Below are 12960 nucleotides of genomic sequence, written 5' to 3'. Positions count from 1 at the left end.
TCTGAACTAGGAGTAAATACCAAAACAAAACAATTTTTTAAAAAACAGTAAATTGTGTCTAGGTTTCTGTAGGTACAAAAATCCAATCTTTCTTAAAAACGTTTTCCTGGATTGTGGCAACATGTGCTTTATCTCTTGAACTCTATCTATGACCTAAGCTTATTTCTATATTACACATTTCAAACTCCCTGGCAAGGAATGTGAATGCTAACCAGCCAGGTATCTATTCAATTTCATACAAAGAAAGGACTTGTGTATGGATGTCATAGTAATAGTCCCACTTCAAGAAGGCCTGAGTTTGATGTCTTTGCCTATGCTATATGGATCAAATGAGAGAAGATGGTGCAAAGTAACTGAGTTTCCTTCAGGCAGTATCACAGACTTGGCCTCTGGTTTAATGAGAACACTTGTTTTCTAATATGAATACAACTGCAAACAGCTGAAGGGCAACTGCAGTTGAAAAGGAAATGGAATTATTTTCTACAGGAAACAAGGAATGTCTCTGTTTTCCATGGGCCTTATGATGAAGGAAATGTGGCTAGTGATTTCAAACTTGTACTTCAAGAGTTACCTAAATGCAGAATGGCTTTTAAAAATGTTTAAATCATTAATGATTCAGGCAAATAAGCTGTGGGAAGTAACAGAAAGATGTGTACTTACAATCCTACATTAGATGATGTAGTTCTCTACTCTGCACTTTGGAAATGAAAAGAAACCAATTCTGTCCAGAGTCAGTATCAGAAAGAAGTATGGCTGCTTCCTACTTTTCTCCACTTAGTGAAATTAATGTTATGCTGCTCTCAGTGCTGATACTCTCTTATTGGAGTTAGGCAAAATGAATCTAATAAGTTACTTTTGCTTTCAAAATAAGCTGCCTAAATGTTCAGAAATGGAACATTTAATTCTTGAGAGGAATTTCTATGATTATCTTGTCTAACAGCAGGTATAAGGATTGGTAGATTAAGGATTATTGCTTTCAATAAGATAACCGTCAGAAATAAATATGTAAGCTGAACTCAAATACTCCATTTCCACCCAATGCTACTTTGTTTGATTCTCAAATCAAGTTACATGCTATCTTTAATTCTTTGCCAATTTACTGAGGTTTTAAGTGTAAGAAGTTGGCCTGTTAACTCAAAATAAAGACAACAGCAATAGCCTCGTCAGCATGTCTTACTTGGGCACGGAGCAGTAACACTGCTTTTTTGATAGGACTTAAGGCACTAAATGGTGGTAAAATAAACACGAGTATGATGATTAACAACTTCTTTAGAATCCTAAAAAAGAAGATCACTGGGACACTAGTAAAAAAATTTTTCTCAAACACATAAGGCATCCTGTTGGCAAACAGAAATAAAAACAGAAGGTCATGTTGAACCTAATACATTCACGGTCTCAGCTAAACTGCTTGAAGAAACACTAGCTATCCAACTAAAGAGAGCTACAATAGCATGTATAAAGGTTGGAAAGGCACCAAAAGGAGGACTCTACCACTTCCAGTTCTAAGAGTCAGGTTGGCTGTGTTTAACACTGCATGTAGTCTAATTACAAATTTTATTCTTCAAAATGTAGAATGTGGTTAATTTTAATTTTGACAAATCAGTTAACCAAGTGCTAGTTTACTAAGAAATTTATTTTCACGAATCAGAAAATGACTGCAGTGTCTAACACAACCCCATTTATAAAGCTAAACTAATTCTAGTACTGAATGCATATTCTGGAAAACACTGAAGTAAATCTGTATAAACAAAGAGGGTTACCTCAAGATAAATTCACAATAGAAATTCAACATATAACTAAATAAGATTTACTGAAAATAATGAAAAGTGTAGTATAGATACATCAAACATAATTATAACCACAACATTTTCCTTGTGAAAAATACAACTATTAGTGAAATAAAATGTACAATTGAAAATTTTTCCAAAGGAAAAATGGTATAAAGGAAAATACTTTTCTTTTGAGATAGGGAAAATAGTATGTCGTTGTTTTTTCATCACCATATAATTTGACACAAAAAGCAGTCACAGAATTGCACCAATTCCACATCCAGTTTCCTGAACATGTTAAGAGTAAAAGTTCATAAAGCAGAATGCCGTTTCTGAATTTTACATTTTTAAACTGATGATATTCTCATACAGAATGTCATATCACACCAGATCTGCTTACATAATGTACAATACTTTCTGTTTTGTGGTCAGACATGAAGATAAACATATGCTTTCTGCCACTTCTCTTTCATTCTGGTGTTTGGTCAGAGTCAGGAAAAAAATAATCAAGTTACTTAAGTGTTATCTCTCTAGCAATAAAGAAAAATTATATTTAGTGCATGCTTCATCATTTGTCAAAAAACATTTCTGAAAATAAAATTCAGTTAGCCAATGGTTTACAAAATAGAAAAATCATTCATCAGGATAAAAACACGGTGACATTCAGGTTCATTTCCAAAGGACTGACTTCCTTGGCAGCACCACTGTCCTTTAGCAGAGGCCACGATGCAAGTTCATGGTCAAAGCAGGTGTGCCTACACAAGACCACTGCTTGACATTCAATTATCTGAGGTCTCCAGAGCCCCCCTTTGACCACCTGCCTCTGCCATCTCATTAGTGGCAGAAAATAAGATGGAATTTTTGTAGCAATGTTAGGAACATTTCTGCTGTACATGATTTAAAAGTTCTCCGAATTTTTCAAATAGGTCTTCTACCCATTTAACATTTTTCATACAAAGCTGAACAATTTCTTCCTGTCCTAAATCTTCATTTTTTTTCTGCACAGAAGAAATCTAAAATGAAAAGAAATACTAAATTAGTTTATACTTATCACTTTATAAGCTCTTCACAAAGGCTCACCGTTTCTCTATACTGAATGAAAAGAGGATTTACAAATTTGCCAAATACTAATTTTTTTAAAAAATTCCATCTGCAGAGAATGACTATCTCACATAAATCTGAATGGTCCAATCCTATCATTCTCGGCTCCACGTGGGGAAGGAGGAAGGCTAGGAGAAGTGGTTCAAACTTTCTCAATTCCGACCAATTGTGTTAAAAGTGGAATAACAAATTTTGGGGTCAGTTCCTGCATTCCAGAGCATTGTAAAAATAGCCAACATATGCTGTGTGACCATACTTGCTTTCTCCTTTGCTAGACAGATTTTAGATTTATGTACATTTTTCCATACCAGATCATTATAAAATACATGATTATACAGCCTTGAGCCACTTAACCCTTTTAAATTAAAAAACTGATAATGCTTATCAAAAAAGGTTACTGTGTACAACCATTTAATCCCTGAGGTTAATCCTTATATCCCATCCATCAAGTGGTATGGTCATATATAATTTCTGACTGAGCAACTTAAATTATGATACTGAAAAGATACAATTAATTTTAACTATAATTTCTTCACGCCAAGGGGCAAAACCCCCATTTCTCTGCAATTAATTGGGATAAGGTCATTCTGGTGATAAAGAGGACAGCAAGATATTCAAAGCAGTGACTAAAATGAATTAATTAAACAGGATGATTATATATTATGAGAGAAGAAAATGCAATAAAGTGCCATTTATCATGGCAATGTAAAACAAATGTAACAGCTCAAAAACATTACCACTCACAGGTCCTATGAGAAGCAATGAGCCTCAGATTAATCTGAGCACAGCATTTAACAGATAACATAGACGCATATTTTAAAAAATTATTTCTAACAATTCTTTTTAAGGCATTAAAAAATACTGCAGCTAACTAGAACATCCAACAAAAGCAGCAGATTCACAGATCTAGGGAACAGACTAGTGGTTACCAGTGGGAGGGAGAGGGGAAATACAGGGGTCAGAGAGTGGAAGGTATGAACTACTGGGTGCAAGACAGACTATGAGGATATACTGTATAACACAGGGAATGGAGCCAATATTTTGTAGTAGCTGTAAATAGAACGCAACATTTAAAACTTACATATAAAAATATTGTAGCTACAATCTTCTTAAAGTTCAGGAAAACATACATTTCCTTTTTAAGAAGACAAAAAAAGTAATTACCTCATCTTTACATATCAGATAAACATGATATTTATAATGATGGAGTGAATGATACAAAGAATACAACTGTATTTTCTCTGGATCAACAGCAAACTCCTATAAAAAGAAAAGAATTTATACACATTTATTTCATGGAGCATCTGAACTAAATACTTTTATGAAAATGTTAGAGCAAAACTCTCAATGGAAATCTTAAAAGACTTATACGGCTAGTATTAATATGTATTAATATGGACAAGATGCTTATTCAAAATTAGAATTTAAATCATATTTTAAAATCTTTATTATTTTTTTCTGCATATAAGTATACTATTTCCAAAAAGTTAAACATTATAGAAAAGTTTGAATAGTAAACATAAAAGATGACTTATAAGACAAAAGAATTCTATGTCTTGTTTCAGAGGTAAACAATGTTAACAACATGTAATATATTCTTCCATGTTTCGCCCATGTATAACATATATTAATAACACTACTTTTTGTAATGGGAAGGAGTTCATACTGTACATATTGTTCCACAATTTTAATTTTCATAACTTTTTTAACCTAAACAAAACTTGGGTATCTTTCAATTTATTAAGCACTGCCCTCACTCCCCCATAGAAATTGAGGGCAAGGATTTTGGATCGTTTTTCACTGTTGTATTCTTAATACTTAGAACTATATTGGGGAAGCTATACTTTGGCCACCTCATGCGAAGAGTTGACTCATTGGAAAAGACTCTGATGCTGGGAGGGATTGGGGGCAGGAGGAGAAGGGGACGACAGAGGATGAGATGGCTGGATGGCATCACTGACTTGATGGACATGGGTTTGGGTGAACTCCGGGAGTTGGTGATGGACAGGGAGGCCTGGCGTGCTGAGACTCATGGGGTCGCAAAGAGTCGGACATGACTGAGCAACTGAACTAACTATAGGAAGTAAAAAATTTATTGAAAGACTGAATCTCTCTCTTCTTTTTAAAAGTACACAGTATTACATTATCTGGGTAGCTCTTTATTCAGTCTCACACTGGTGATATGTATTTGGAATTGTTCTTACAAACAATTCTACAATGAGCAAAGGCATATGGTTTTATGTATTTATGAATGTTTCTACAAAATGCATTTTTGATGGGTAATCGCTAGGTCGCTAAACTACTTTCTGAAATGGCAAATAACTTAGACTATGTTTGAAAATAAATGAATTCCAAGTTTAATAATTTTATAGATATGGAATACTGATTCTTATGCAATGTGTGGATACTCATTTATCTGTATGCATTTGTATTCAATGACATACAAAAATATTAAATACAAGTATGGAATAATTATCAGTCTCATTTAGAAAATTTGTGAGCATTCACTATATGCCAGATACTGTGCTAAGCAATGGAGAAAAACAAAGAATGAGACTCTGCTCCCTACACCAGGGAAGTTCTCATTCCTCCTGAACACACTTCACATTTAACAACAGAGTAAAATATTTGCTTGTTTTCAATTCAGTAGCTCAGTTGTGTCTGACTCTTTGTGACCCCATGAATCGCAGCACGCCACGCCAACTCCCGAAGTTCACTCAAACTCATGTCCATCGAGTCAGTGATGCCATCCAGCCATCTCAGCCTCTGTCATCCCCTTCTCCTCCTGCCCCCAATCCCTCCCAGCATCAGGGTCTTTCCCAATAAGTCAACTCTTCGCATGAGGTGGCCAAAGTATTGGAGTTTCAGCTTTCGCATCAGTCCTTCCAAAGAACACCCAGGACTGATCTCCTTTAGAATGGACTGGTTGGATCTCCTTGCAGTCCAAGGGACTCTCAAGAGTCTTCTCCAACACCACAGTTCAAAAGCATCAATTCTTCGGGGCTCAGCTTTCTTCACAGTCCAATTCTCACATCCATACATGACCACTGGAAAAACCATAGCCTTGACTAGACGGACCTTTGTTGGCAAAGTAATATCTCTGCTTTTCAATATGCTATCTAGGTTGGTCATAACTTTCCTTCCAAGGAGTAAGCATCTTTTAATTTCATGGCTGCAATCACCATCTGCAGTGATTGTGGAGTCCAAAAAATAATGTCTGACACTGTTTCCACATCTATTTCCCATGAAGTGATGGGACCAGATGCCATGATCTTCGTTTTCTGAATGTTGAGCTTTAAGCCAACTTTTTCACTCTCCTCTTTCACTTTCATCAAGAGGCTTTTTAGTTCCTCTTCACTTTCTGCCATAAGGGTGGTGTCATCTGCATATCTGAGGTTATTGATATTTCTCCCAGCAATCTTGATTCCAGCTTGTCTTCTTCCAGCCCAGCTGTTTCTCATGATGTACTCTGCGTATAAGTTAAATAAGCAGGGTGACAATATGCAGCCTTGACGTATTCCTTTTCCTATTTGGAACCAGTCTGTTGTTCCATGTCCAGTTCTAACTGTTGCTTCCTGACCTGCATACAGGTTTCTCAAGAGGCAGGTCAGGTGGTCTGGTATTCCCATCTCTTTCAGAATGTTCCACAGTTTATTGTGATCCACACAGTCAAAGGCTTTGGCATAGTCAATAAAGCAGAAATAGATGTTTTTCTGGAGCTCTCCTGCTTTTCCAGGATCCAAATTTCAGAAAAGTTTATGCTAGTGTCCATTATTTGTTTTCATACCTTAGGGAAGACTCCATATTGTGTTTAATCGCACTGAGCAGCTTCAGCTGCATGCAACAAATTCTGGTCAATTCTCTTTTCACTTTCATTCTATTACAAATATTTTCTAATTTTCCTTGCTATAGCTTCTTAGATATACCCATCATTTAAAAGGGGATACTTAATTTCCAAATATAAGAGATTTTGTTTAAAGTATCTTTAATATAAACTTCTCATTTAAATGCTTTCTTCCTTGCAATCACTCTGTGTTTTTTCTCAGTCTAATTTATTTAAAATTTACTTTTTATTGAAGGGTAATTGCCTTACAGGATTTTGTTGTTTTCTGTCAAACCTCAACATGAATTGGCCATAGGTATACATATATCCCCTCCCCTCTGAACCTCCCTCCCACCTCTCTCCCCATCCCACCCCTCTAGGTTGATACAGAGCCCCTGTTTGAGTTTCCTGATACATACAGCAAATTCCTGTTGGCTCAGTCCAATTTTATTAAGACTTTCGATAGCTAAGTTGAAGCTCTCTCTCAGTAAATGTCACACTGCACTTGAAAAAACATGGATTTTTTCAAATATCTTTTGATATTGATTTCTAACATAATTTCACAGTAATAAGAAGACAGATGCTATACGATTTCAATACCTTTAGACCATGAAATTTTTGCACCCTGTTTTATGTCCCTAGATATGTTTCAGTGTCTCCTAGTTTAGAGCCTATGGAATCTTGTATAGAATTTGTATCCTATTGTTGTGTGAAAACTGAATAAATCTTAATTATGTTGAATTGGTTCACAGTGCTTTTCAGGTCTACTATATTCTTCTACTTCTCTGTATATTGATTCTATTAATTTTTGAGAATCTGATATTGAAACTCCAACTAAAAGTCTTAATTTATCTACTTAAAAAATAATTGTCATATATAGTAGAACCATATGTAACCTTATTCTGTATTTTCTAAGTCTCCTGTAAATGTATCATCATACTTTCATAATTTAAAAAAGTTAAAATTAAAAACACTTGCCCCCTTCAATGTCTTAAGTAGGATTTATATTAACAAGTGAAAAATCTGTAATTACATCAGTCAATATATACTTACTTGTGCAGATTTAGTAGTTGTTTTAGAAGTTCTTAGAGTTTTTTTATTATAAGCTTTGCCATTCATTTTGATTTTAGAAATAGCAGATCCCCCACTTTTTGCTTTAGAGTCTCGAGTAATTATTGTTAGTTCAGGAAAACTTTCCAAGGCATTCTTGAGAATAAAGCAAGAATAACTGATGTTAGAAAAACGTGAGCTTGACTACCTCCAGCTATTGAGAATTTATTTTTCAATATAAAAGTATAATCATACATGTACATATATACACAAAAAATATATGTGGGGGTTACTGATGGGGTGTGGTAAATATATACAAATATACCTACATACATACACAAACATACATGGGGTGTTAAACATGGCCACAAATTCTTGGGAGCTCCTCCCATCAAGATATAGAACCTATTTTCCCACCCTTGGATATGAGCCAACATTATGACCTGATTTAAGCAACAGCACATGACACTGTAGGGACTCCTGAATGAGGCAGAGTGTTCCTTTTAGTGTTGTCTCTTAGGCTTCAAGTCAAGGGAAAGGACAGCTATAAGTTTCATCTGTTTATAAACAGTTTCAAGGTTCAAGGTCACTCTTTTCCAAATTCTGTATCGGTTCCCAAGCACCTAGTACTGTGACCCCTCAAACAGGGGTCACATTACATTTCTTAAACAAATGACTTAATTTTTAAAGCAAAAGTGTAGAAGTGAACTGTTTCATTTAATAGAAACAACAGAACTTTCAGCATTCTCTATCAGAATGAGCTATTAGTTTCTGGCTTCATTCTCCTTCTTAGACTATTTGTTCTTTTACTATATACTCCAGTGCTTTCCATATAAAACACATTCAAGTTTGAAAAATCCTGGACCCAGAATTACTCCTTATAACAAATGGAACTTAAAGACAAAAATGGATTCTAAATTTAGAAACAATGGGATGGAGATGAAAGCAGAAAATTTAATGATTTCTCTAGTAACAAGATGCTCAAGATGATTGGAAATAAATGTATTTCAGAGGAAAAAAAACATTATTAACTTCAAAAGGCTTTAAGATTCCTGAAATTATCAAAATCATCATGGGAAATAGTAGTAAATATTTCTAAAAATAAAATCTTTTATAATCTACTATTTGTAGTATTTTACATCACATCATTCTAACTTTTAATACTGTGTGTATATTTTGGCTTTGAAATACAAATTGCTATAAATGAAAATTATCTATCATAGACATCACTATTAGCATTTACAGTTTACATTAAGTAACTATAATTTCAAAATTAGAAATTTTGCTTTTTCTATGAAAACAAGAATATGAAAATTTTTCAGTTGTCCACCATAAACTACTGCATAAGATTGAAATACCTACTGAGTCTACTAAATTCCAAGTGATGGCCTTATTTTAACACAAGTCTTTAGGGAAATAGTTCAACATTTCTAAAATGGTTAGCCAAAACTGGTCATTTGTAAGATTTAGTAAATATTCACAGAACATAATCTGACAATATTTCATTGTCTGCAGAAAACATAGTGTCTCCCCACAAACTATTTCACTTGAAAACAGAAAATACTGGATTAGGAGTAGGCAGAACAAATTCTTAGCACTGGTTATCTTACTAACTTCTGAATTTCTTTTTTCCCCTCTGTAAGTGTGTGTCAGTGAAGATTATAGGGTGACTAGTAGCGTTTGGTGTCATTTAACCTCTAATCGGGGTTCCCAGGTGGTACTAGTGGTAAAGAACCTGCCTCCCAGCCAATGCAGGACACTTGAAAGATGTGGGTTCAATCCCTGGGTCAGGAAGATCCCCTGGGAAAGGAAATGGCAACTTGCTCTAGTATTCTTGCCTGGGAAATCCCATAGACAGAGGAGCCTGGTGGGCTACAGTCCTTCGGGTTGCAAAGAGTCAGACACGACTGAGCACACACACACTAACTGGCTACAACCTCTAAATCAATCTCAGAACATCAATTTTCACCTACCTAAAATGAAACTGATCTTCACTTTTACTGGAGTTCAGATAACATAGGGATGTGAGAAAGCTATACAAATCACCTAAAGGACTTGAGAACTTATGTCTGGACTAGGAAGCATCCAAGTTGCCCTTCAGTAGGTGAATGTATAAACTGTGGGGTATTCAGACAATGGAGTATTATTCAGGCTAAAAAGAAATAAGCTACTAAGCCATGAAAAAGACATGGCAGAAACTTAAATGAGTATCAGTAACTGAAAGAAGCCAATCTGAAAAAGTTACATACCATATTGCAACTATATGACATTCTGGAAAAGGTAAGACCATGGAGTAAAAGTAAAAAGATCAGTCATTGCCAGAGGTTAGGGGAGGGAAAGGGATGAACAGACAAAGCAGAGGATTTGGGGGCAGTGAAACTACTCTGTATGATACTGATAGTGGGTATGTTGGTCCAAACTGATGGAATGCACAAGAATGAACTGTAAGGTGAACTATGGACTTCGGGTTACCATGTGTCAGTGTATGTTCATCAGTTGTGGCAAATGTACCGTTCTGTGGGAGACAGACGATGGTAATGGGGGGGGGTATTCATGCGTGGGGGCAGGGGATACATGGAGATTGTACTTTCTGTTCAGTTTTGCTGTGAACCTAAAACTGCTTCAAAAATAAAGACTGCTTATAAAAAAGCTATACAAATGTTTTAAAAAACACTTCTCTTGACTGGAGTGGGTTGTCATTTCCTCCTCCAATGAAATGGGAAAATTTTAAAAAGAGTTAAAAGAAAAACAAGATTGGAATACAGCAGATTAAGGGAAGAATTTTTGAAAACATTTGAAAATTATAATATTACTTATAAGGAATACTACATGAATATAAGGGCTTCCCAGGCAGCTCAGTGGTAAAAAATCTGCCTGCCAATGCAGGTTTGATCCTTGGGTTGGGAAGATTCCCCTGGAGAAGGAAATGACAAACCCACTCTAGTATTCTTGCCTGGGAAATGCCATGAACAGAGGAGACTGGTGGGTTACAGTCTATGGGGTCGCAAAAGAGTCAGACACCACTTAGTAACAAAACAACAAAAGATGAACATAAAAACCTGAAAAATGAATTTAAGCAAAGAAAAACAAATGATAAACATAAAGAATGTACTTAATAAAATAAAAAGACATGTTCAGACAAGACTCGTAATGAATAAAAATCAAATTTTTGTTGGGTGGACAACTTTATAAAACTGAGAATGACTTCCAAAATATTCTTTCCTGTTATGTCGAGGACTATAATTGCCACTGAGTTTGCTAATAAACCATGTGAAGGAAATACCTTGAATGACTGATCCAAATGAAGATTCAAAAGAAGTCTCTTCCGGTTATCATTCAGCATGCTATCTATTTTTTTCATATGAGGCAAAAGTAGCTCATCTAAAACAAGATAAGAATTTGTTGTAACAGGATGAACTATCAACACAAAACCTTGTTAGAAATACAGCTTTTCCACAAAACATTAATAGACTGACATTAAATTCATGGTGTAAACTATTGATTTAACAATACTGCACACAAGGTTTTTTTTAAAAGTTAGCTTTAAAAAAAAGTTTACAATAGCTAACTGAGAAAGCAGCAGCATACTATGATGAGAAAACAGAAGCCCTGGGTTTTAACCCCAGCATTAGAATTGATCAACAAATGGTCAAACTGCCTAATCTCTCCATACTTCATTTACCAAGTAAACAATAATAATATTTCAAATCATAAATTTAACATTAAAAAATTTTAAATAAAATACTGACTATGATATTCTTAATTCACTATACAATGGGGCAAAGGATAAGTAGGGGGCAAAAAAAATAGTCAAAATTCACTTTCAAATACACAAGGAAAGAGTCCAAATAGTTATTTTAGAAGAAGAAAAATACACTTGGGGTATAAATTAATTACTTTTGGTGCTGTAGTAAATAGTTTAGGTTACTAAAAATTTATCAGCATAGCAATATTTTATAATACTAATTATCTTTAATGACCTTTCTGCAAATGTATATATAAACCCTCAGAATCTGGTTACTAATTTCATAGCTAAATAAAATGACTCTTTATATCTGGAAAATAATCACAAGCACAGAGACCAGCAAAAGAATACTTTCCTCAAGTTGAAGAAAAAGCTCTCAGTAAGGAACGCTGTTCGAAGTCACCACAACATACCTGATAACTTTCATTTTATCTTTCTAGCAGTGATTAAGTCTATTCAAAATTTATATTTTACAAAAACAAGTTTTAAACATTTGTGGATTGTTTTGAAATATAACCATTAAAACCTATACCCTTCATTTTAAATGGAGAAAAATTTTAAAAATATATAATAGGAAAAAAATCACTTAAAATACAGCTACCCAGAAATGACCACTATTAAGAAATATGTATTTTATGATGCAAGGAGTTCTGATTGACAGAGAAAACACTTGCAAGCTCTTTGTTACTGTTTCTGATTATATGATCAAAAAAGCAAGACTAGAAATTAGAAGACTTTGGATTTAATCCTTTTTCCCCACTCCTGTATTCTTGCCTGGAGAATCCCAGGGATGGGGGAGCCTGGTGGGCTGCCGTCTATGGGGTCACACAGAGTTGGACACGACTGAAGCGATTTAGCAGTAGCAGCTGCTACTTGCAAGTTGTGAGCTCTTAATAAGCATGTCACTTAACCTTTTTGAGCCTCATGGTCTTTAGTCCAAGAATGGCTAAGTTGTTCTGGGATTATGGGGAATAATGTATGTCAAAGTATATACAGAAATAATAAAACAATTTATATCATTAGGCACTGCTGTTGAAGTATATTGTTACTATTTATTCATTGTTACTATCTTTTTGATCTTACACTTGTTCAACTCATTCTGATAGAAGGATAATGGAAACTGGCTCATTAATCCTTTCATTCTCTTAAGTGTTCCTGGTGAAAGCTGTAGTAGCTGAAGGGTAAATATTAGTAAGCAACATTAGATATATGAATTATCAGCTTATTTCATATGGCAATTTCATCCCTACTATACCAGAAGAAAAAGTTACTAGAGAAAGAGTAAAAAAGGAATAATATTAATAAATATAATCCAAGGCATTTATGGTTTTACTACTAACTGATTAGAAAATATTTACTCTGTGATGTATCTTTTACTGGACATGAATATACAATTTAATCTCTATACCACTGTTATCTGCTTCATCTTTCCAATTATTAGAAAACAGAAATATAAAAATTGATTGAAATCT

General features: G+C 34.6%; 1 protein-coding gene across 3 annotated transcripts in view; it reads right to left on the bottom strand.

Annotated features, from left to right (window-relative positions):
- Positions 1-1998: 1998 nt before the first annotated feature.
- Positions 1999-12960, bottom strand: part of QSER1 (glutamine and serine rich 1) — a 41694-nt gene continuing 30732 nt past the window's right edge. For 2 of the 3 annotated variants that reach the window (XM_068988899.1, XM_068988898.1), the window contains 4 exons: positions 11027-11124; positions 7747-7899; positions 4035-4130; positions 1999-2782 (listed from right to left, as the gene is read on the bottom strand). In XM_068988899.1, coding sequence (XP_068845000.1) covers positions 2642-2782; positions 4035-4130; positions 7747-7899; positions 11027-11124 — 488 coding nt within the window. In that variant the 3' untranslated portion in view covers positions 1999-2641. The remainder of the gene's footprint in view (positions 2783-4034; positions 4131-7746; positions 7900-11026; positions 11125-12960) is intronic. The other variant, XM_068988900.1, reaches the window with a different exon arrangement.

This window comes from Capricornis sumatraensis, chromosome 16, assembly GCF_032405125.1.
Source record: "Capricornis sumatraensis isolate serow.1 chromosome 16, serow.2, whole genome shotgun sequence".
Taxonomy (NCBI): Eukaryota; Metazoa; Chordata; class Mammalia; order Artiodactyla; family Bovidae; genus Capricornis; species Capricornis sumatraensis.
Note: the sequence above shows the minus strand (reverse complement) of the source record. Positions and strands in the feature narration are given on the sequence as shown.